The sequence below is a fragment of the Gobio gobio genome (genome assembly GCF_949357685.1).
Source record: "Gobio gobio genome assembly, chromosome: 6".
Classification (NCBI taxonomy): Eukaryota; Metazoa; Chordata; class Actinopteri; order Cypriniformes; family Gobionidae; genus Gobio; species Gobio gobio.
The window spans coordinates 2,338,517-2,365,556 of NC_137102.1; the positions used below are offsets into that span (position 1 = coordinate 2,338,517).

The 27,040-nt window shown below is 39.4% G+C and overlaps 1 protein-coding gene across 1 annotated transcript; it reads right to left on the bottom strand.

Moving 5' to 3' along the window:
- Positions 1 to 319: 319 nt before the first annotated feature.
- Positions 320 to 5,203, bottom strand: mrps14 (mitochondrial ribosomal protein S14). The gene is made up of 3 exons (XM_079819045.1): positions 5,109 to 5,203; positions 2,155 to 2,319; positions 320 to 667 (listed from the first exon to the last, which is right to left on the bottom strand). Exons 1-3 carry the CDS (start codon positions 5,175 to 5,177, stop codon positions 485 to 487), a joined length of 417 nt encoding a protein of 138 aa, XP_079675171.1. The 5' UTR covers positions 5,178 to 5,203; the 3' UTR covers positions 320 to 484.
- Positions 5,204 to 27,040: the final 21,837 nt, after the last annotated feature.

The window sequence follows — 27,040 nt, forward strand, 5'->3', positions numbered from 1 at the left end:
CGTGAGACGCAGCACTGCTGTTGAGCTGCAGGGGCACATTATGAGTTTTGTACATAATAATAACTTTCAAGAAGACATATTTTGTCAAATATTCTTATCTAGTTAAAATGGCACAAAATATACATTTTCATAAAAACATGCAATCATTTAAAGCTTTTTGTCTTGTTAATAGAGGTGGTTTTAAATATTTTTTGTATGTTAAATTAGTCACAATTTGTGTATGCATGACACCAAACAATGAGATGAAGTAATCATTAATAAGGTTAGATTCCTAAAACATGAACAAAAAAACTGCAAATAAATTCACAACACACAAAAGACACATTACAGCTTTTTATTTGCATTTACAAAAACATAACTTATATTAGATTCGCCATCCGCTGAAGACAACAATCCAACATGTGAGCAGGAGTTTGTTTTCCAGCGGCCGTGAGAATATAAGAAACTGGAGTTCATCCACAGGCTGTATTCCTGCTATGGCTGATCACCACATTGAGCGCTGTATTCCTGCCATCTGGTTGTGGTCTGCGAGATGGCGGAACACGATTCGGCTGAGCCTCCACCTGCGCTTCACTCCTCGCGGACGGGACGTCATCACACACCTGTTGCGGATGCGCACCGGACAACTGTCTCGAGGAAGAGCGGCGATTTCTTTATCAGCCATCTCCTAAACACAGAAGCATGAGGACATGGCCTGCATTATTATTGGGTTCAGAGCAAGATCTTTCATTCATTGCTTTAAAGGGTTAGTTCACCCAAAAATCTAAATGACCCCATGATTTACTCTCCCTCAGCTCATCCTAGGTGTGTGTGACACAATCAGAGTTATATTAATAATGTCCTGACTCTTCCACGCTTTATAATGGCAGTGAATTACTGTTTCTGTTTTGAAGTCCATAAAAGTGCATCCATCCATCATAAACGTGCATCAGTCCCTCATAAAAGTGCATCCATCCATCATAAAAGTGCATCTATCCATCATAAAAGTGCATCCATCCATCATAAAAGTGCATCCATCCATCATAAAAGTGCACCCGTCCATCATAAAAGTGCACCCGTACATCATAAAAGTGCATCCGTCCATCATAAAAGTGCATCTATCCATCATAAAAGTGCATCCATCCATCATAAAAGTGCATCTATCCATCATAAAAGTGCATCTGTCCATCATAAAAGTGCATCCGTCCATCATAAAAGTGCATCCATCCATCATAAAAGTGCTTCTGTCCCTCATAAAAGTGCATCAGTCCATCATAAAAGTGCATCTATCCATCATAAAAGTGCATCTATCCATCATAAAAGTGCATCTGTCCATCATAAAAGTGCATCTGTCCATCATAAAAGCGCATCTATCCATCATAAAAGTGCATCTATCCATCATAAAAGTGCATTTGTCCATCATAAAAGTGCATCTGTCCATCATAAAAGTGCATCCATCATCATAAAAGTGCATCTATCCATCATAAAAGTGCATCTATCCATCATAAAAGCGCATCTATCCATCATAAAAGTGCATCTGTCCCTCATAAAAGTGCATCTATCCATCATAAAAGTGCATCTATCCATCATAAAAGCGCATCTATCCATCATAAAAGTGCATCTGTCCATCATAAAAGTGCATCTATTCATCATAAAAGTGCATCTGTCCATCATAAAAGTGCATCTGTCCATCATAAAAGCGCATCTGTCCATCATAAAAGTGCATCTATCCATCATAAAAGTGCATCTGTCCCTCATAAAAGTGCATCTATCCATCATAAAAGTGCATCTATTCATCATAAAAGTGCATCTGTCCATCATAAAAGTGCATCTGTCCATCATAAAAGCGCATCTGTCCATTATAAAAGTGCATCTGTCCATCATAAAAGTGCATCTGTCCCTCATAAAAGTGCATCTATCCATCATAAAAGTGCATCTATCCATCATAAAAGTGCATCTGTCCATCATAAAAGTGTGAATGTCACACACACCTAGGATGAGCTGAGGGAGAGTAAATCATGGGGTTATTTTCATGTTTGGGTGAACTAACCCTTTATAAGTGAAAATAAAGGTTAATGACTGTAAGTGGGTTTACTTTTATGCTACTAAAAGGCTGTAAGCCAATCATATAGTATAAAACAAAACTGAAGTGAAACATCAAGACTGTGAGTGTACCTGTAGCTCTTTTGGCAATATAGTATTCTTCCTAATGGCATTAATGCGCATTCTCGTATCTGCATAATCAAATGCCATTTGTCTTCTTTTCACATCTCGTACCATCCTCCAGTCAACATAGTAGCTCCTAACCTGCTCCAGCACTCCAACTGAGCTCCTGTAGGCCTGAGGAACATCAGATGAGCTTTATACACACACTCTCAGATGAGCTTTATACACACACTCTCAGATGAGCATTATACACACACTCTCAGATGAGCATTATACACACACTCTCAGATGAGCATTATACACACACTCTCAGATGAGCTTTATACACACACTCTCAGATGAGCTTTATACACACACTCTCAGATGAGCATTATACACACACTCTCAGATGAGCATTATACACACACTCTCAGATGAGCATTATACACACACTCTCAGATGAGCATTACACACACACTCTCAGATGAGCATTACACACACACTCTCAGATGAGCATTATACACACACTCTCAGATGAGCATTATACACACACTCTCAGATGAGCATTATACACACACTCTCAGATGAGCTTTATACACACACTCTCAGATGAGCTTTATACACACACTCTCAGATGAGCATTATACACACACTCTCAGATGAGCATTATACACACACTCTCAGATGAGCATTATACACACACTCTCAGATGAGCATTATACACACACTCTCAGATGAGCTTTATACACACACTCTCAGATGAGCATTATACACACACTCTCAGATGAGCATTATACACACACTCTCAGATGAGCATTATACACACACTCTCAGATGAGCATTATACACACACTCTCAGATGAGCATTATACACACACTCTCAGATGAGCATTATACACACACTCTCAGATGAGCATTATACACACACTCTCAGATGAGCATTATACACACACTCTCAGATGAGCTTTATACACACACTCTCAGATGAGTATTATACACACACTCTCAGATGAGCATTATACACACACTCTCAGATGAGCATTATACACACACTCTCAGATGAGCATTATACACACACTCTCAGATTATACACACACTCTCAGATGAGCTTTATACACACACTCTCAGATGAGTATTATACACACACTCTCAGATGAGTATTATACACACTCTCAGATGAGTATTATACACACACTCTCAGATGAGCTTTATACACACACTCTCAGATGAGCTTTATACACACACTCTCAGATGAGCTTTATACACACACTCTCATACACACACTCTCAGATTATACACACACTCTCAGATGAGCTTTATACACACACTCTCAGATGAGTATTATACACACACTCTCAGATGAGTATTATACACACACTCTCAGATGAGTATTATACACACACTCTCAGATGAGTATTATACACACACTCTCAGATGAGCATTATACACACACTCTCAGATGAGCATTATACACACACTCTCATACACACACTCTCAGATTATACACACACTCTCAGATGAGCTTTATACACACACTCTCAGATGAGTATTATACACACACTCTCAGATGAGTATTATACACACACTCTCAGATGAGTATTATACACACACTCTCAGATGAGTATTATACACACACTCTCAGATGAGTATTATACACACACACTCTCAGATGAGCTTTATACACACACTCTCAGATGAGCTTTATACACACACTCTCAGATGAGTATTATACACACACTCTCAGATGAGTATTATACACACACTCTCAGATGAGTATTATACACACACTCTCAGATGAGTATTATACACACACTCTCAGATGAGTATTATACACACACTCTCAGATGAGTATTATACACACACTCTCAGATGAGTATTATACACACACTCTCAGATGAGTATTATACACACACTCTCATACACACACTCTCAGATTATACACACACTCTCAGATGAGCTTTATACACACACTCTCAGATTATACACACACTCTCAGATGAGCTTTATACACACACTCTCAGATGAGTATTATACACACACTCTCAGATGAGTATTATACACACACTCTCCGATGAGTATTATACACACACTCTCAGATGAGTATTATACACACACTCTCAGATGAGTATTATACACACACTCTCAGATGAGTATTATACACACACACTCTCAGATGAGTATTATACACACACACTCTCAGATGAGCATTATACACACACTCTCAGATGAGCATTATACACACACTCTCAGATTATACACACACTCTCAGATGAGCATTATACACACACTCTCAGGTGAGCTTTATACACACACTCTCAGATGAGTATTATACACACACTCTCAGATGAGTATTATACACACACTCTCAGATGAGTATTATACACACACTCTCAGATGAGTATTATACACACACTCTCAGATGAGTATTATACACACACTCTCAGATGAGTATTATACACACACTCTCAGATGAGTATTATACACACACTCTCAGATGAGTATTATACACACACTCTCAGATGAGTATTATACACACACTCTCAGATGAGTATTATACACACACTCTCAGATGAGTATTATACACACACTCTCAGATGAGTATTATACACACACTCTCAGATGAGTATTATACACACACTCTCAGATGAGTATTATACACACACTCTCAGATGAGTATTATACACACACTCTCAGATGAGTATTATACACACACTCTCAGATGAGTATTATACACACACTCTCAGATGAGTATTATACACACACTCTCAGATGAGTATTATACACACATTCTCAGGTCTTACAAAACACCAAACAAAATGACTAGATTTAATCTTTCTGACAGACGTAAACTACAACTGTCATCTCTTATTCAAACATTAGTGTTCTACACGGGATCACAATTTAAATATAACACCATCGAAACACAAATACAATGCATTAAACGTCCTAAATGACTTTTATTTGACACATTTGAGTAAATGTACCTGTCTACAACCCGGCAAGGACGCCTGCAGAAAGCCCATGCCCGCGCCGAGGAGCCTCCGCGCCGCCATTTTGATCCCGCACTGACCTCACCTCGATGGTGGAATGGTGGTTGACAAACAACGAAATGGTGTATTACCGCCACCGACTGGTATGGAGTGTGGATCAAAATTACTCATTTCCTCCCTTTTTATATTCTATTCCATAAATTAGCCACTTTTAAATATTGAAAAATAAAATGATAACATTCATTTCCTGACATATTTTGTAAAATATCTCCTAATATAAACCGCATTTTTATTTTCCACAAAATTCACACTTTCCTGTATCATGTTTATTCATTTTATAAAGTGTACTATTTAGACTTGTGTGTCCAAATCTCATCCTTGATATTATCTCCTCTCTCCTGTTTTTCCCTGCACTTCTCATCTCTCCTACTTTCCTTTGAATACTGTAAAACCATCGACCTTTCTTCTCCTGATCCCACTGTTTTTGCCACCTTTCCTTCAACCTTTTCTTAATAATACTCTTGATTTCGTTCTTACTCAAATTAACTGATAAACAAATGTCTTTGTTTTTAATGGCTTCCTTTGCTTTCTTGTCTGCCATTTCATTTCCTTGGACACCAATATGAGCCGGAACCCATAAAAAAACACTGTTAGACCCATCATATTAATCCTGTATAATGTTTGCTGTATTTCTATTAAAATGTCTGGTCTACTCTCTGAGTGACTATAATGTAAGCTACCCAATGATGAACTTGAGTCTGAACAAATTATTGATTTCATAGGTCTTACCTCCTCTATCCACTGCATTGATAATAATATTGCAATCATTTCCCCTGTATAAACAGATCATTCATCACTGATCCTTTTCCCTACAGATAAATGAAATTCTGGAACATTGAACACTACTCCTATTTTATTATCTGAACTCCTTGATGCATCCGTGTATATCTGAACATAATTATAATACTCATTAATATATGTCTGCACGTTAAATGAATTACATTCCATATCCTTATTTTTCCTTTCTAACAAAGTCAAATCTACAGTAGCATCTGCAAGCAACCAAGCTTTTATTACTGGAAGCGGTACAGTTGGACTGACATTTAACTGATCAACTTTAAGTTCTGTTGCTTTCTGTATCACTGTCCATCCAAAGCTTTTCGTTTTCCTCCTCTCTTTTTCCCACATGGCTTTAACACTTCTAATGTAGGATGCTCTTCACTATGACCTTTTAAATTAGCCCAATAAGTCAATGATAACTGTACCCGTCTCATTTCTAATAACATTTCTCCCATTTCTACCTGTAACGCTGCAATCGGTGTAGTTTTTATAGCTCCTGTACATAATCTCAATACCTGATGTTGTATACTATCTAACTCCATACACCACACAACCATAATCTAATCGAGATCTAATCAACCCATTATATATTGCCTTTAATGCTATCCTATCTGCCCCCCATTCACTGCCAACTAAACACCTCATTATATTTATTACTTTCTTACAATTATCCACTATTTTCTGAATATGCATCGCCCATGTAACTCTTTCATCAAACCACAACCCTAAAAATTTAATCACTTCTTGATTATATAATTTTACCTTGCCTTCAATTTTTTTCCTTGTAAAAAACATTACCTTTGACTTATCAACAGAAAATGTAAAACCCCATCTATAAGACCATTCTTCAACTGTTATAATAGCCTCCTGCAATTTTTTAACTATAAAATCAATGTTCCTTCCCCTTTTCCAAATAGCCCCATCATCAGCAAAAAGTGAAAAGCCCAACCCATTATCCAAATCCTCAAATACATCATTTATCATTATAGAAAATAATAAAGGGCTTACTATACTTCCTTGTGGAGTTCCATTTTCAATCACAAACCTTTCTGAATAACAATTTCCTATTCTAACTTTTATTGCTCTCCCTAATAAAAAATCCTTTATCCATCTATACATATGACCTTTGATACCTAACTTGCATAATTTAATTAACAGCCCATCCCGCCACATCATATCATATGCTTTCTCTATGTCAAAAAAGACAGCCACTACACTCTCTGGGCCCTATCTTGCACCCAGCGCAATTGACTTTGTACACCGACGCATGTGTCATTCCTATTTTGCACCCGCGCAAAGCGCGCTTTTCCCTCCACAGAAGCACGTCGCTAAACTAGTGAATGAACTTACGCTCCCTGGGCGGTTCAGCGCAAAAAAGGAGGCGTGTTCCGGCGCAAACAATCCCTGGTGCTATTTTGCTGTTTCATTAAACAATTGCGCCACTGACCAGAAAAAACCTAGTCTAAAGTCAGTGGCGCGTTGCGTGTTGTTCTTTATGCTATTTTAAGGGCGCATGCTTGACCATAATGTATAGCGTGCACAACGCGCATACACTTTGCTCATGTAATCTACACAGATGCAAGTTATTTTTGCAAATCATAAATTGTTACACTAAAAAAATATTAACACATGAGATATCTTCATCTTCATCCGTCATATGACGGAAATCATTGTGGTGTGCCACGAAGATGTGAAAAAATAGGCATAAATCTAGCTTACAAATGATTCAGGCTAATTGTAATAATTAAGGATAAGACCTGTTTGCCCAATAGTGGCAAGACATATATGTATATAAGGACATCTGACAAATTGGTTTGTCCGTCAAGAACCAGGAAAAAAAATCGACTGAAAAACTGAAAAAACTGAAAGACTGAAAAAAAAAAAGACTGTGAAATCACCTTTACCATAATGTACAACATTACAACTTCACTTCTCTGTCTTTCACTGCTCTTACCAGCACATCAGTCTCCTCGGCTGTGAACCGCTCCTGGCGTGCGCCTGGTAAATACGCCATAATAATAGCAATCCATAATGGAACTTGCGCACCTGCTTTTAAAGGGAATGTTGGATGACGCTCGGATTGGTTTATTCACGTTACGCCCAAACCACACCTATGAATAATGAAGCTACTTCAGACCAACCCATTTTAGATTTGCGCCGGGCGCAAGAGCCATTTATCCCGCCGGGAAAATAGCAACAGCGCCGAGACCCGCCCACAAAGTTACTTGCGCTTCGCCCTTTGACACTTGCGTTTCAGATCGTTAAAATAGGGCCCTCTCTGTTTATTTGTGCTTTTCTTATGTCATGTTCTAAACACACTGCTGGATCCATAGTATTTCTTCCTCTTCTAAAACCACTCTGATATCTAGAGAGATATTTTTTATTTTCCACAAAATACATCAACCTTTCATTTATCATTTTTTCCATTATTTTACATATGTTAGATGTCAACGCAATTGGTCTATAATTCCCTGGATTTGTGCAATCTTTCCCTGGTTTACGTATTGGAACTATCACCGCATCCTTCCAACTTTGTGGTAACTTCCCTCCCAAATTTTATTATACATTTCTAATAATACATCCTTGGATGATTCGCTAAGATGATTTATCATTATATAGCAAATCTGATCCATGCCTGGTGCGGACTTCTTGGTTTTTCTGAGAGATCGATTTAACTCTGTCTTGGTAAATGCCATGTTTAATTGGTCATTACTATATTCCTCATTCTGTATTATCTCTTTATTCTGCTCTAACATACTTTCCCGTCCTCTTTTCCCTTCTTCACTAATATTGTTTGCGTTATGAATTTTAACAAAAAATGTTGCCAGCATTTCTGCTTTCTCCTCGTCTCTAACAGCTATTTTTTCTCCATCACTTAAAATTGGATACCCATATTCTCTTTTTATCCCATTCATTCTTTTTATCATTCCCCATATTTTGTCAATTTCAGTTTCCCTTCCCACAGTGTTACAAAACTTCCTCCAAAAAACCTTCTTTGTATTTTTAATAATTCCCCTTACATTTGCTTGCTTCCTTTTATATTCAATACAATTCTGAAAACTGTGATTATTTTTTAAATTTTTAAACGCTTTATTTCGAGATTTAATTGCATTATCACATTCCTTTGTCCACCATGGTACAATCTTCTTCTTTTTTCTGTCTCCTTTCTTTGGGATAGCCTGATTTGCTGCTAATAGTATTGCATTACAAACAGCATTATTAACATTATCAATATCTTCTTTAATCTCAATTTTTTCCATTTATTGTTCACTAATATACTTAAATTTCCCCCAGTCTGCCTTTTCAAATATCCATCTATCCACTCCTCCTGTATTGCATTCTTCTATACTTAAATTTACTTCAACTATTATAGGGTAGTGATCACCAGAGGTGTCAAAAGTATTCGCATTCATTACTCAGGTAGAAGTATAGATACTGGGGTTTAAAAAGACTTCTGTAGAAGTTGAAGTATCAACTCAAGCTTTTTACTCAAGTAAAAGTGTAAAAGTAACTGGTTTCAAAACTACTTAAAGTATAAAAGTAAAAGTAATGTAAGGGGAAAAAATGCCATTAAAGGGGTAGTTCACCCAAAAATTAAAATTCTGTCATAATTTACTCAAATTGTTCCAAACCTGTATGAGTTTCTTTGTTCTGAAGATTGAAGAATTTTTGTAACAAGCAGATTATATGCAACCATTGACTGCCATAGCATTTTCCCCCTACTATGGCAGTCAATGGTTGCTCTATCTGCTTGGTTACAAACATTCTTCAAAATATCTTCAGAACAAAAACTCATACAGGTTTGGAACAACTTGAGGGTGAGTAAATGATGACAGAATTTTCATTTTTGGGTGAAGTATCCCTTTAAGGACAAAAGATTAGGCCGCGCCACAGTGCATACCCCACCTCCTCAAAAAAACATTTTTCTGAAGGCCATAATGACTATAATGTTATATTAAAAAGTTAATGTTGAACATTTTTAGATGCACTTGGCAACGCGTTTCAGCCGCATATATTCCCATTGAAAATGAACGCATTTTAGGACAATGCAAATACATTAAAGAACCATATTGTGTACTACTGAGCATTAACGTGTTTCATGGAGTGGAAGATTTGATGACTAGTTGCCTATAAATATTGTAAAGGTGCAAAAAGTCAAAATTCAGAGGCATGTTATCAATAACCATTTTTTGAATGTGTGATCAGTGTGGCCAGATTGGGTCAACAATTTCCAGCCCAAAAACCTCACCAAATGTACATTTATATATTTTTTTAAAAAATGGTTATTGATAACATGCCTGGTTATTGATAACAAGTTTGCACCTCTTACAATACTTATAGGCAGGGGCGTAAATTTCATCTAACAGTTGGGGGGGACGATAAACATGAAATTTCCCAAGAGCAATTTTTGAAGGGGACACAAATAATACAGCCAAAATCGTACTTGTAAGGATATGTGTACCACAAAAAATAATAATAATAATAATTAAAAAAAAACATTTTGTGCTAATTTGGCGTTTTGGTGCACTGAAAAATGATCTAATGTCCGTTTTTCTTTTCTCTGTCATTTTATCTGACCAACAACACAAAGCGATAGTTGTTTAAATATGAGTAAGGTTCCCCACGCAGTCATATTATAATTATTAAATTATCTTGTATCCTGGCTACACATAGTATTTTATACTACGATATTCAGATCTTTAGATATTCAACTGCAGTAAGCCCAACACAGATCTGGCGGAGCGGCCGTCCGCATATAGGCTACTTTAGATTTAGAATTAGCGCAAATTCGAGGGCGGGTTCGGGTTGCTTGAATTATGGGTTCATTAGCCTATTATTCTTAATGAAAAACACAGCAAGAAAACAGTACAATGACACACTCCCTTAAATAGGCAGTTTTACATTTCGCTTTGAAACCAAATGTTCCGCGATCATCTTGTCTGTCAGCTGTTTGCTCTAGTGATGAATGAAATCTGACTCTCGTTCGGCTCGTGCTGTATTGAGCAGACACGTTCAGTTTTTAATTGTTGTGTCTGTTCTCTAACTAAACAAAATTATTTTATTACTATAAAAATGGGGCGGTGCCGCGGTGGGCAAGTGATGTTAACAGTGTTTTGCCTAATCTGTATTAAAGAGAAAAGAGTCAGAAAGAGTTCATCTGATGTTTAAAGTGAATAAAATAGTATTGACAGCTTACTGGAGTTTCATAACTGCTGTCTGAAGGGCTTGTTGTCTCCCCAAACTTGTGTTGTAGTTTTTTTTACGTTCTATGGGTAACGTTAAGTTAGTTGAGGTGCGCGGTGGATCAAACCACTGTGGGGCAAGGGGGGAGGGGGGAACTCAACATTTTCTAAACTTAAACGCATTTTTTTTGTTCTGTTTGCTTTTGTATTGTTTTACTACTTACACATGTATTTTAAGTATATATCATTATATTATTTACAATACTCAGCATGGTTTTTAGGGGGGGACAGCCCTCAGATTGGGGGGGTCCTGTCCCCCCCGTCCCCCCCGTGATTTACGCCCCTGCTTATAGGCAACTAGTCACTCCAAGAAAAAAACCCCCAAAACTTTAACTGCCAAAATAATGTGATATTATTTGATTGCCATACCAATCAATGTTGATAAGTAAGTTACCATTTTATCTCCTTAAAGCATAACATTGATGATTAAAAAAAAAAAAAAAAATCCCAGTAAAACGGTTCAAAATGACTATATGTCCAGGTAGAAACTGTCAAAACCGCAATCCCTTAGAAAAACACAAGATTTTCAATGTCAACAGTAAGAAGCCAATTTACGCGCAAAAAGTGCCCAATATAGAGATTGAAAAAAGCAATGTAATTAACAGGCATTTCACACGTTAATGCACACACCAATGTCAAAATGCGTAATTCATTTATACTGTACAATAATCCGTCAACAAATACATAACAACAATGCGCATACCCTTGTGTTGCACTTTGCTTTGACAAAACTACAGTATGTCTTTCGTGAAGTACATGGCACATGCACATTTAGCACAGTCAAAACGGATTAGTCGTTGATTTTAACATCTTTCAGCATCTGTCGGGGTTGCTAGTTGCAGATGTCCTAAGTGTGTGTATGATGATGGACAGGAGTCACGGTTATATTTATAAAGAGTCTTCGAGTCACAGGTGTAATTCACGTTTGAGAGTTGAGTCACTCTCCCACTCTTTACTGTAGATACAACTTACTGTGTATTTATGCCACTGGCATAGCGATCACTGATTCACTGGAATGTACAGCTACGACGAGTCATCGCGCTAAAAACCCGGCTAAAGTCATGAATGAGGCTGAGCACGTCTGCCTGCTGATCGCTGATTGGCTGAAAGTACGTGCTCGTCGGCGAGAACCCGCCCTATCTGGTAACATGGTGTGTGATTTGTGCAGGTGCAGGCGTGATTGATAGCCTACAACCCAATAGGGTGTCGGAATGGTTTGTGTTTATCCTTCTCATCCAACCACAATCAAATTCACTCTGTCCGGATGGCGCGATTTATCTGGATAGTTTTTTTTATTTTATGACAAGCCGGAATGAAAACATGCCGAGATAGGAGTAACGAGGCTATTTTTAAAATGTAAGGAGTAGAAAGTACAGATAATTGCTTGAAAATGTAAGGAGTAGAAGTAAAAAGTAGGCTGAAAAATAATTACTCCAGTAAAGTATAGATACTCAAAATTTCTACTTAAGTAAGGTAACGAAGTATTTGTACTTCGTTACTTGACACCTCTGGTGATCACTTCCTACAGTATTTCCTCCAATTACTTCCCATAAACATACACCTGCAAGTGAATTTGAAACAAGTGTAAGATCAATGGCTGACTCTGTACCTGTTCTAACATTAATCCTCGTACCCCTTCCATCATTTAAACATACCAGATCTTTTATCTCCATTAATTCTTCAATCACTTTCCCATTCCCATCATTACAATTATCCCATAATGTGCTATGGGCATTCAAATCTCCACAACATATAATTTTCCCTTCTAAATGTACAATAAGTTCATCCATTGACTCTATTGATAATCTTTTCAAGGATAAAAACTCCAACTCCTTTCCTTTCCCAATAATCCTATATTGTATTCCTTGTTTTACAATAATATTACACACCCTCCCCCTATATCCTCCTCTCTATCTCTGCGTATATCATTATAACCTTTAATACTGAAATCTAATACTGGCTTGAGCCAGGTCTCCTGAACACATATGATTTCTGGTTTCTTTCTAAGCCCTTTTATAAATCCTTTAAACTCTTGACCATTAGCTAACAAACTTCTTGCGTTCCGTTGTACAATATTCAATTGTTGTCTTATCTCCTGCCCCTCCCAGCTTCCCCTCCCCTTCCAGTCTTTTATTAATATTTTCCCAAGATATATTTTTAATTCCCAAAAACCTTTCGGCTCCTTTCACGATTATTTTAATTTTCTCTGTTTTGTGTTTAACTTGATCTGCACAATTAATTACGTAAGCAATGAACAAAATCAGCTTGTCTACTTCCATCGCTGTACTGGTTTCCTCTACTTGCCCAACCTCTTTTCTCGAGATTTGTTTGTCTTTATCAGTGTCATAGTTTCTCCTTTGCTCTTGTACCTTCTTCACTGCCTCTGCATAACTGATGTTGTTTACAGCTTTCACTTGCTCAATTTCCACAGCCCTCTTTCTTACATCACACCCACTAAATGTTACTCTATGATGTCCACCACAATTACAGCACTTATCGTGTGCATCCTCTCCACAGTTTTCAATTCTATGATCACCTCCACACTTGGGACATCTCTGTTTTCCTTTGCACACCGCTGCTATATGTCCATTCCTCTGACATTTATAACAGCGAAGTGGTGGAGGAATATATGGCCTCACTGAGAAGCACATATATCCAATTTTGACTCTTTCTGGAAGCACTGATTCCTGAAACTTCAAGAGAACTGATAAACTATCAATCCTTTCCCCATTCACTGTTTTTTGCAACCTTTTTATTCTACTCACTTCACCTCCAGATATACTTCGTTTGAGTTTTTCTAGATCTTCGTCGATTGGAATACCTGTTATCACTCCCTGTTTCATTCTTCTTTCACCTAGAATCTTTCTTTCATTCACTTTTTTCTTGCATATACTGTCGATTTGAACAGCTTTGTTTTTTTGATCTTGTGTTTTGCATATTACTAACAGACTTCCATCTCTCAAAACCTTAGCCATTTCCACTTCTCCTAACTTTTTCTTCAATTCTCTAGACATTATTGGACTTAAATTAACATGCTCATCTTCCTTTCTGAATTTAAGAATTATTTTAAATTCCTCTCTCACAATCTTTTTCCGGACAACCCTATTTTCTTCATCAGAGCTGTTTCCTTCTAATCCTCGTTTACTGGATTGGCTTGCTGCCATATTCCCTTCATTTCGTCCACTTTTCTTCTTTTCTCGTCCTTTCCCACTACTTACAAAATTCCAATCATCAAACTACATATCATCCTCATTTACTCCCTAAGAAGTCATTTTGATCCAGTCACAAACCAGTTTATGTCAACCGCCGTAGACTCCGAAAAAATGACGCCGAGCCCTGGCGCGTGAAGATCCCGTCACGCAACCAGCTACCCGCGCGCAATATTTTTTTCCCCAGGATGGTAGGGGAAGGTACCGTCTTTTTCGTCTATGATTGGCTAGAAGGGCTCTCCTCCGATTGGTTATATATCTCCATTCATGGCAGGCTGTCAGCTAGTCTGTTTTGATCGTCGTTAAACGAAGTCAATCCAACATAGCCTACTAAGAAAAGCGCTATATGTGCGTGTCTTCAGATTTATATTTCAAGTTCACAATTTCATAGCCTGTTTAGATTAGTCTTAGCTGTTTCCTAACCCTAACCCTAACCTCTCAATACCTGCACCAAAACCATTTATTACTGGAGCTGTTCTCCCTGTCCGTTGACTTATACCTAATCCTAACCTCAAGATGATCCGGTATGATGTTCTCCAAGTTCTCCTTTGCACAAATATGACACCAGCGACATTTAACTTTCATGGCTACACACACACACATGGGCGTCGGAACCATTGTATGTAAAATATCGTACCCGCCGCCTGGGATAGGAGATCCCTCCTCAGAGGAATCTCCCACGGCTGACCTGCTAGCAGAGCTATGATATCCGAGAACCAAACTCGAGTCGGCCAACGGGGTGCTACCTCTCGAGGCTGGCGTCGGGTGTTGCACGGTTCCCGTCCCCAACCCCCTGAAGTGGCTGACCGGCAGGAAGTAGTTGGGAACGGTTCTCCGTGTGCGGACGCGCGAGCTGCCCAGCCGCAGGTCTTTCCAGAGGCGGCTGGTGCAGCATGCGTTCGCGGGAAATCGATGTGGCCCGAAGCGTCATAGACGGCGGGATTACCACATCGATTTCCCCAGAGCGCCGTGGAGGAAACAACCTCGGTTGTTCCTCTGCGGGAGGGACCGCTCTTAGAAGCCCTGCCGCAGCTAGGACTTCTTCCCAGCAGCCTTCCGCGCCTGAAGGACGTTCCGGAGATCGCCCTTAGGAGCGGAAGACTGCTGCTGAGAGCGTCGCCTCTGTTGCCAGGCTCCCGGGGGAGGGGCTCTAGAAGCGACGCTCTCCTTTTGCACCTTTCGGTGTGAGGAGCTGGATGACGGCTGAGGCTGCCCGCTAGGGCCAGCCTTCCCAGGTTTTGAGCGGCGAGGGAGGTACTGGTGGAAGGCTGCCGACTGTCTCTCCGCCTCCTGGTGTCCGGAAACAACGGCGTTAACCGCGTCTCCAAACAACCCAGAAGGCGAAATCGGGGAGTACAGGAGGAAGGTTTTATCCTTCTCCTTTATCCCCGACAGATTCAGCCAGAGATGCCTCTCCACAGTCACCATTGAAGCCATGGAGCGGCCGATGGCACGGGCCGTCTCCTTGGTGACGCGGAGAGACAAATCTGCAGCCTTCCTTAGCTCCAGTATATCCTCCGGAGAGGGACCATCTCCCTCGTCTAACTCTTTAAGGAGATCAGCCTGGTAGGCCTGCAGAATGGAGAGTGTGTGCAGGGAACTACCAGCCCGACCAGCCGCCATATAAGCCTTGCCCACCAAAGATGAGGTGTCCCGACAGGGTTTGGTGGGCAAAACCGGAGCCTTAAGGGACGATGCAGAGTCGGGTGAAAGATAGCTCGCGAGAGCCTCCTCCACCTGAGGCATCGCCCCATAGCCCGCCTCGCGTGCCCCCAGAACATTGGAATAATCCAACACCGGGGGATTTGAAACACGCGAGGAATAGGGCTTCTTCCAAGATCTGCACACCTCAGTGTGTAGATCCGGGAAAAAAGCCAGGCCCCGGCGAGGTGTTTGAACCCGGTGCGAGAGGAACCGGTCATCCAGCGTACTGGGTGGCTGAATTTCTAGAGCCTCTTGTGGCCAATTTATGTTTAATTTGGCCACAGCCCGGGTCAACACCTCTACGAACTCCTCTTGGGCGGGCGGATGAAGCGCTGAAACAATTTCTGCTTCATCCCCCGCCTCGGTGCCTATTTCCTCCGGCTCGTCGGAACCGGAGAGAACGAGCACCGGACCTCACACCCCGGGGGAAGAAGCCGCAGAGCGGGCTTCCACACGGGGAGGAAGATCCTCGGAACTGTCAGAGGAGGATCGGGAAAGTGCCGCAGCAGTCCCGAAACCCTCTGACAAGTCCCGCTATGAGCCCCATGATCTGCGACGCCGAGCCGCCTCAGCGACCGCGGGTCCAGAACCATGGGGCTCACGAGGCTGACCGGCCTCATCAAACGCGGCCAGCCGAGAGCGGAGCACCCTGAGCGTACAAGCGGCTCCCTCGAGAGCATGCTGGACGCCCAGACAGTGCACACACAGCAGGTGTGTATCCGAGCCCGACATGTAGCGAGGGCAAGGATGCACACACTGCTTGAACTCTCTCATTTTCTCTTCCATCATTCACACACTTTTTCACTGACGTACAACAATAAATAGACAGACAGTTTTTGACACAGAGCGCTATTGCTGAAGAGCGATAACTGCCGACATTACGTTCCAGCTCCCCTTTTATACTTTTAAAAGATTTAATACAATGAACATTTGAGAATCGACATCACCCTTTATTCAAATATTATTAAAAGATTTTGTAAGCATATTGCGTAATTTGTAATACTGCAGTGAAACATGCCAAATAGTGCTATTTTTCATGATTTTCTTTAATTTATGTGGTTCAGATACAATAATATTTTGAGTTTCTATTTATTAAACCAATTTCCTTCGTTGTATTAACAAAAATTTTTAAGGCAACCAGGTAACTTACTTTTTTAAGTTAAACCAACAATATTTTTTTTACAGGAGGATATGATATGAGAAGAGCAAGGCCTGTAAGTTAGGGATTACTTGTTATTTAAGGGAAATATAATTATATTTTCAGAATGACATAACTTTTTTTTCAAACCTAGTCTGTGGGGTAAAACGCTGTCATAAATACTGTAGTTACCATGCTCTGAATATCACATGCTTTGTTTTTCCTTCAAATGTAATCTAACTAGGTGGTTGAATAAAAAATTTGGACTTTATATTTAAAAATGACCTCACATTAGCTTCAGCTAGTTACCCAGCCAGTTAGCATCAGCTAACAATATCTTTCAAAAAGGTTGATTTTCAAAATGGTTCATATTCATAATGATCTGTTATTTTGGCTTGTCTTTTTAATTTTAAGCTAAAACATGCTTGTAAGGCTGTAAGTGGGGGTAAAACGGGGCATTTCTTGGTTTGAACTCAATTTTTGTTAAAAAACAAATTTTTCATACTTGGATTATAATATGTTTCATTATCGTATAGGGTAGAGCGTTTCCCCTACCCTATCAAAGGCTATCGAGTTACTTATCTCTTTTCTGTAACGGATTGTCCCAAGTCATTATGTTCCTTGTTAGATCAAATATTATATAATTTCGTTTGGAAGAATAAATCACACAACATTAAGAAGGAGGTTCTAAGAAATAGGAATAGTGATGGAGAGTTGTTGACTTTACCCTATTAACCACGTGTTAAAAGTAAATTGGTTAAAAAGATTTGTACGCTATAACATATTTCCTCATTTTGTTTTTAAGAAAATTGGAGATATTGAATTTTCGTTACAGTGTGTATTTTTCTAGTAGACTATAATTTCTACGTTTTGTCTTTGATGGGCATAAAAAACTAAAAATCTTTGAAAAGTCAAAGATTTCTTTCAATGTTTAACCTTGTAAACTTTTTGTGATCTCTGTCTTGTTTTTTTATTGTTCCTGTTGTTATGTACTTGTTATATTTTCATTTTTTGGCATACATTTATTTAGTGTAATACAGTAGTTTGTGTGTAATTGCGGTGCACAGCCAGATAGAGGCAGAATGCAGCCGCTAATCAACAGCACTAACATCCTCTAAAGTCAGAGATTATGGGTTTCCAATCGTTTAGATGCCACTGACCTCCCAATATGATCATCCTCATGCCAAGGGTTCTAACATTTAAAAGACATTTATGTAGTTTCTAGTATAAAGGCCCTATTTTCAGCTACTGTAAAAAAAAAAAACATAAATAATGTCAAAATATTATTTGCAAATGACTGAAAATATATATTTTTACTCATTATATGTTTGTTTATTTATTCACACATGTACTTATTTCAATCCAAATAGTATTTATTCATTTTATTTATTATTTAGCCTCTTAATTTCTTTATTAACCTACATTTTATTGTACATTGTTGTTTTTTCAAAACATTTCCATAAAGCACTCACTCTAAAAATGCTTTAGAAAACTGATCCATCATTAATGAGTAACTACAGGAGTAATGCAGTATTAACACTCTATAACTACTATTAACTAAACTCTGATTAATGTATTAGTAATTAAGTTAATTAAACAACTATTAGTGTTACTACATCCTTCAGAAGGAACTACTAATGATATGGATCAGTATTTTACAGAGAAGATCATGATAACAGGCTAGTAATTACTCAAGAGTTACTATCCAAAATAGCAAGCCAACCATATAGTAATTTTTAAACAATAGTTGAGTTAAATACAACTGCCCAGCACATTGGGCAAATATTTAACCCAACCGCTGGGCTAAAACAACCCATTCACTGGGCTAAAACAACCCATTTACTGGGCTAAAACAACCCAATCGCTGGGCTAAAACAACCCAACCGCTGGGCTAAAACAACCCATTCACTGGGCTAAAACAACCCATTTACTGGGCTAAAACAACCCAATCGCTGGGCTAAAACAACCCAACCGCTGGGCTAAAACAACCCAACCGCTGGGCTAAAACAACCCATTCACTGGGCTAAAACAACCCATTTACTGGGCTAAAACAACCCAATCGCTGGGCTAAAACAACCCAACCGCTGGGCTAAAACAACCCATTCACTGGGCTAAAACAACCCAACCGCTGGGCTAAAACAACCCAACCGCTGGCCTAAAACAACCCAACCACTGGGCTAAAACAACCCAACCGCTTGGCTAAAACAACCTATTCACTGGGCTAAAACAACCCAACCGCTGGGCTAAAACAACCCAACCGCTTTGCTAAAAAAACCCATTCACTGGGCTAAAACAATCCAACCGCTGGGTTAAAATAACCTATTCACTGGGCTAAAACAAAACAACCCAACCGCTGGGCTAAAACAACCTATTCACTTGGCTAAAACAACCCAACCGCTGGGTTAAAACAACCCAACTGCTGGGCTAAAACAACCCATTCACTAGGGCTAAAACAACCCAACCGCTGGGCTAAAACAACCCATTCACTAGGGCTAAAACAACCCAACCACTGGGCTAAAACAACCCAACCGCTGGCTAAAACAACCAAACTGCTGGGTTAAAACAACCCAACCACTGGGTTAAAACAACCCAACCGCTGGCTAAAACAACCCATTCATTGAGTTAAAATAACCCAATCACTAGGTTTGTCCATTTTTAACCCAACCTGGGTTGTTTTTAACCCGGCTTTTGTAGAGAGTAAAAAGCATTGTTTGCACAGACTCTGTAATTCCGGCACTCTATAAAGTCACATCACATCATTTATAAAGCCGTTTATTCTACAGATTGATGAAATGGAGCAGCGTTGGGTCGCCTGCCCTGGGTCACAGAGCTGATGGGAATGCAGACTGGATGGACCAATAGGAAATCTGTGCACGTTTAGACAACAAATTTGTTGTGCATATTATAGTCCCACAAACTATAAAAATAAAGAGATTTAAAATTCCTCCCTCACAGCTGGATGTCAGAGGTAAGACTGCTCATTTTCTGTCTGCTGAAACTTTTCTTTTTTCCTTTTCATACCTAATGAAGTTTGCATTGCCATTTCTTCTGCTCATCTACCATTCCGTCATGGCCACAGAATAAATCCCCCATTAAAACAATGCAACTCAAAAGAAGAAGAAAAAGCAGACGACAACAAAATAACCACCAACAAACAGCTCTTCTGTGCTTCTCTGCATGACATCGGTTACAGTTCAACCCCAAGGCATTCATAAAGAACTCTTCTAGTAAATTCCTCCAGAATTTCCCAAGCAATCTGCCTTTGTTAAAGATACTGGGAGAAGTGTTCTGGGAAAAATACTAACATATGTCAAATTGTGCAACTTTACAAAGAAGATCAGTTATGTAAAATAAAGTGGAATACAGATCTCGGAGGAAAGGTTATGCTTCTGTTAACCGATTACAACAACAGCACAAACGCTTTTAACCCATTAAAGCCTGCAATCTACACTCCAAAGGCTTTATTAGTAGATATTTCTATGCTTGACAATACTTTTAAAAATCTTACAAAGAGGATTTGACAACTTTGAATTGAAACAGGAAATTACACTCAAAAAAATAGGTGGGTCAAAAACAACCCAACTTGAAAATGGACAAACCCAGCGGTTGGGTTAAATGTTTGCCCAATGTGCTGGTTAGTTTAATTTAACTCAACTATTGTTTAAAAATGACTATATAGCTCGCTTAAAATTAACCCAAAATAGGTTGGAAATTAAAAATCAGACATAATTACCAGAGGCAACAATAATAATCAAAAGGTGAACATTTATTAGTAAGCAATTTATTAATGTTTAATTATTATTCATTAAACTTATTAATAATGTTAATTTATTAAACATATTAATAAATGTTAATTTCCAACATACTTTGGGTTCATTTTAAGCAAACGATACAATGCTGGGCTAAAACAACCCAATCTCTGGGCTAAAACAACCCAATCTCTGGGCTAAAACAACCCAGTCGCTGGGCTAAAACAACCCAATCTCTGGGCTAAAACAACCCAATCGCTGGGTTAAAACAACCCAATCTCTGGGCTAAAACAACCCAACCGCTGGGTTAGTTCATTTTCAACCCAACTTGGGTTATTTTTAACCCAGCATTTTTTAGAGTGTGGCTTAAAACAACCCCCTCTCTGGGTTAAAACAACCCAATCTCTGGGCTAAAACAACCCAATCTCTGGGCTAAAACAACCCAATCGCTGGGTTAAAACAACCCAATCTATGGGCTAAAACAACCCAACCGCTGGGTTAGTTCATTTTCAACCCAACTTGGGTTATTTTTAACCCAGCATTTTTTAGAGTGTGGCTTAAAACAACCCCCTCTCTGGGTTAAAACAACCCCCTCTCTGGGCTAAAACAACCCATTTGCTGGTTTAAAACAACCCATTTACTGGGCTAAATTAACCCAATCTCTGGGTTAAAACAACCCAACCACTGGGCTAAAACAACCCAATCGCTGGGCTAAAACAACCCAACCGCTGGGCTAAAACAACCCAATCGCTGGGCTAAAACAACCCAACTGCTGGGCTAAAACAACCCAATCTATGGGCTAAAACAACCCAATCGCTGGGCTAAAACAACCCAACCGCTGGGCTAAAACAACCCAACCGCTGGGCTAAAACAACCCAATCTCTGGGCTAAAACAACCCAACCACTGGGCTAAAACAACCCAACCGCTGGGCTAAAACAACCCAATCTCTGGGCTACAACAACTCAATCTCTGGGCTAAAACAACCCAACCGCTGGGCTAAAACAACCCAACCGCTGGGCTAAAACAACCCAATCTCTGGGCTAAAACAAACCAACCACTGGGCTAAAACAACCCATTTGCTGGGTTAAAACAACCCATTTACTGGGCTAAATTAACCCAATCTCTGGGCTAAAACAACCCAACCACTGGGCTAAAACAACCCAATCGCTGGGCTAAAACAACCCAACCGCCGGGCTAAAACAACCCAATCGCTGGGCTAAAACAACCCAACCGCTGGGCTAAAACAACCCAATCGCTGGGCTAAAACAACCCAACTGCTGGGCTAAAACAACCCAATCGCTGGGCTAAAACAACCCAACCGCTGGGCTAAAACAACCCAATCTCTGGGCTAAAACAACCCAACCACTGGGCTAAAACAACCCAATCGCTGGGCTAAAACAACCCAACCACTGGGCTAAAACAACCCAATCGCTGGGTTAAAACAACCCAATCTCTGGGCTAAAACAACCCAATTGCTGGGTTAGTTCATTTTCAACCCAACTTGGGTTATTTTTAACCCAGCATTTTTTAGAGTGTGGCTTAAAACAACCCCATCTCTGGGCTAAAACAACCCAATCGCTGGGCTAAAACAACCCAACCACTGGGCTAAAACAACCCAATCGCTGGGTTAAAACAACCCAATCTCTGGGCTAAAACAACCCAATTGCTGGGTTAGTTCATTTTCAACCCAACTTGGGTTATTTTTAACCCAGCATTTTTTAGAGTGTGGCTTAAAACAACCCCATCTCTGGGCTAAAACGACCCATTCGCTGGGTTAAAACAACCCAACCGCTGGGCTGAAACAACCCAATCTCTGGGCTAAAACAACCCATTCGCTGGGTTAAAACAACCCCTTCACTGTTGTGCAGTTAAAGTTTCCTACTGTTACACTTAAACGTATACTTTTATATACTAAAAGTGGGCCAATTTAGTCCCAAGCAGTATTGAAATAGTACACTTACAAGTTTACTACTAGTACACATTGATATTAGTTTACTTACTACATAAAGTTTACTTAATAATATACTTGAACATGACTTAAGTATACTTCATTGAATGAACTTAAAGTAGGCTATACTTCTCTTTAGTAAGGGATATACGGGAAACTTCAGTGACCGGTGAGCAAACGTGCCATCAGTCACACCATAATAAAATCATTTTTACATACAAAAATACTCTTTAAAAACTCCACATGAAACATTGTGCAAATGATTATATTTTGGACATCTCTCGGTTATTCTAAAAACTTCACAGCACAGTTGTGTATAAAGCAGAATGCCATGCTGTGACATGTGCTGCTCTTCTGAAACTAAATCTAATATCTGCTCTTCTGAATATTAAAGCGTAGGCTTCAAGAAATATTCATCACATTTCCTGCCCTTCCGAGGCCACTTGAAACCCACGAGTTGAGGTGTAATGAGATCAATGCCTCAGATCAGAGCAGATTCTCTCTGTGCTCAAACACACTGGTGTGAAGTTCACATTCACACACTCGAGGGAGAAGATGAGACGCTAAACTCAACTGGCATGATATAAAAACAAATGAGATGACATTTCGTTAGCGTTTAATGATTTTAACCTGTGTGAATTATTTTCGACCCAAATTTCAACATGTGCATATTTTCCTTATATTAGCATCACTGGTTCGTTAAAATGAAATCACAAATAGCCCAGATCAGGTTAGCATTACAGCTGTTTCATTTTCATGAGCTACTTGTGTGGGCTGTTCATTCTAACGTCAAAGAATGAACTCTCAGTCAGCATTTCAACACACAGAAGAAGAGAAGCCGGCAGTCGAGTGTGGTTCCTCAGTCTTTATGCTTTTATATGAGGTGACTGTGTATTATTCAACATCTACAGTAAGTGTGGCTTCTGGCCGGTTCTCTTGTGCCCTTCAGATAGAGTTGGAAATGTCATAATTACGAGTTCTGAGCAAAATTGTATTTACAAGTGGATGAAACACGAGTTGCCAAGCGCATAACAGCCCTTAATCCGCCCTCGGGGACACATTTGGGCATGAAGGTCACAAGTGTGATTCCAATTTTTTTTATAAATGTTATATCAACATCTTTGATAAAATTCATTCTATCAATTTATGCCTTTTTGTGATTTTTGGGGTATTAAAGGGTTAGTTCACCCAAAACTGTAAATGGTGTCATTAATGGCTGAGCCTCATGTTGTTGGACACCCGTCAGACCTCCGTTCATCTTCAGACACAAATGAAGATATTTTAGTGTAAATCTGATGCTCTGAAAGGCCTCCATTGGCTCAACTTTACACTCTCAAGACCCTTAAAAGACACTAAAGACTAAAGTTACAAAGTCCATCTCACTACAGCGGCTCTACAATAACTTTATGAAGACGAGAATAGTTTCTGTGCGCAAAAAAACCCTAAATAACGACTTATATAATGATGACGATTTCAAAACACGGCATCATGAAGCTTCGAAGCGTTATGAATCAGTGAGTCGATTCAGCGGTTCAGAGCGTTATGAATCAGTGAGTCGATTCAGCGGTTCAGAGTGTTATGAATCAGTGAGTCGATTCAGCGGTTCAGAGCGTTATGAATCAGTGAGTCGATTCAGCGGTTTGGAGCGTTATGAATCAGTGAGTCGATTCAGCGGTTTTGGATCGTTATGAATCAGTGAAAAAAGGTCATAGGTCACGTCTGGTGACCTATGATGGTATTCATTTCTTTTTAAAGCTACAATATCAATAGCCACTAGATGGCACTATAACTTAATGGCTGCAAATGGGCTGAACTCTGTAAACCAATGGTTTAACAATCTTTTAATCTTTTAAATCTGCTATCATGATGTAAAATATCCATAATCTAGAGATCAGTGAGTGGAGAGCAAGTCTCGATTGAATTATAAAGGATTTTCCTAGTTATTTTAATATTACTCTCTATACAACAAGTGTAAAGTTTATTACTCAACGTCCACATTTTGCTGTAAGTGACCCTGGAGCTCAACAGCAGTCATAAGGCAGATGTACAGATCATATTCAGCTGAATAAATCATCTCTCCACTGATGTATGGTTTGTTAGGATAGGACAATATTAGAACATCTGAGGGTGCAAAAACATATAAATATTGAGAAAATCTCCTTTAAAGTTGTCCAAATGAAGTCCTTAGCAATGCATATTACTACTAATAATACATTTATGATATGAACATTGACCAAATATCTTCATGGAACATGATCTTAATATCCTCATGATTTTTGGCATAAAAGAAAAATGGATAATTTTGACCCACACAATGCCACAGATATACCCGTGAGACGCAGCACTGCTGTTTTTCATATTTTTGAATTCAGATGTTGGTATTTAAGTAATTTAGCTACTTCAGTGTTATGTTTCTGTCTTGAATGCGTGATGTGATGTTATAATAAATGCTGAGTTTCCCAGGTGCACTGAAGGCAGCATCGTTCAGAAAGTTCACACAATGTTCCACACGTGTGGACACGCGTGTTCTGAGCGCTTTACCATATGTGCTAACAGGTGATTTGCATACGTAACCTCAAGATTGTTTGGTTTCCACGACCCAGCTTTCTGGACCAGTGGCTTTAAAAGTTTACTTAAGTTTTCCAACAGCAGAGTAACTCATGACTGATGTTCTATTGCGCACAGTATCGGTTGGAGAGTGACAAAACCTTAACATTATATTTAGTTTGGTAACACTTTATTTCAATGGTCCACTTTAGACCTTCTACATGTCAGTCATTAGAGTATTAGTGTGTGTAATATCTGCTAACACTTTACTCTGATGGTCTCCCAACAGACATTCTACTCATTAACCCTAACCCTACAGTCTAATACTCCTCTAGTGAGAGTAAGTTGTTACTTATTTAGTATAGTGTCTAAAGTGGACCATCAAAATAAAGAGTGACCTTATATTTAAGAAGCCTCTAGAATTTTTGACAATGAATCGCATATCGTGTTAATTTTGTCAGCAAATTTTGACTTAGTTTTAGTCCTATTTTAGTCACTGGAACTGTTTTATGGTGTGTTCAAATTCGTTTACACGAGTGATTTACATGTGAAGTCAATGCAAAGACGTGAAAAGATATTCTGCAGCACAATTCGTTTTCGTTTCGGGCGAATCGCATGAGTTGAAAAATCTGAACTTTGGCGGATATTCGCGCCGCGTTAACCAATCAGGAGCTTGCTCTAGTAGTGACAACAATGAGGAGAAACTCATATGTGGATACCCGGAGCTGTACGAGACATCTTCATACTTTATAGAAACGCTTGGAAGAAAGTGAGTTAGAGGTCGGACAGTCTGGAGAGTTGTAGAAAATGCTCTTTACTCAATCTGAGCTCTACATAGAGTGATTTCAGGGAGATTGGGACACTTTCTGCCATTGAGATGATTTGGAAAAAGTGTCCCAATCCCCCTGAATTCACCCTATTGAGAGCTAGCTAAAGCCGGCACATTGAGCTTATTCGCCATATTTTAAAACAATCCATTTCAGCCATTTCACAACGAGACGAGCCGCTGGCAGAAGCTCTGTTGTGAAGTGAATGTCACACGAATGAAGCGAGTAAACTCAAAATGTTCAAGCGTCCAAATACACGCGAATAGGGAATGTGAAGGTACGTCACGCAGTGTTGCATTATGGGACGTGGGCGCCATGTTTAGAGGCACAATCTCTGTTTACGTTTTCGCCGACCGTTGCTATGACATTTAATTGTGGGTGTGTTTGGCTAAAACGAGGTAAAATTGAAGAAGAACGGAAGAAATGGAGAAGTTGAAAGAAAAAGAGAAGGAACCCTATCGGGAGAAACTAATGCCACTGCCAAAAAACATTATTTGGATAAACTGTCCGAGATAAACAAGATAGATCCATTTTATTTAGCAGCCCATGACTGGATTACGGATCCAGACGCACTACCTCCGCTCAAATATCTGTAAAAGTAAAAAAACCCACGCGATCCGCCGTCTTTTCGTCAGCTCCTCCACCTGCTTCCCTTGTGGTTTTTTCCAGGAAGGAAAGCTGAAAAAACGTATTCTGTTGTTCAGTTTCCTCCCTGAGCGA

Bases quoted from the DNA above. Each gene is read 5' to 3' on its own strand.
- mrps14 (XM_079819045.1), bottom strand. From the start codon at position 5,177: ATGGCGGCGCGGAGGCTCCTCGGCGCGGGCATGGGCTTTCTGCAGGCG. The intron at 2,320-5,108 runs GTACATTTACTC...GATGTTCCTCAG, and splicing joins CCTTGCCGGGTTGTAGACAG to GCCTACAGGAGCTCAGTTGG. The intron at 668-2,154 runs GTACACTCACAG...TTCTGTGTTTAG, and splicing joins TATTGCCAAAAGAGCTACAG to GAGATGGCTGATAAAGAAAT.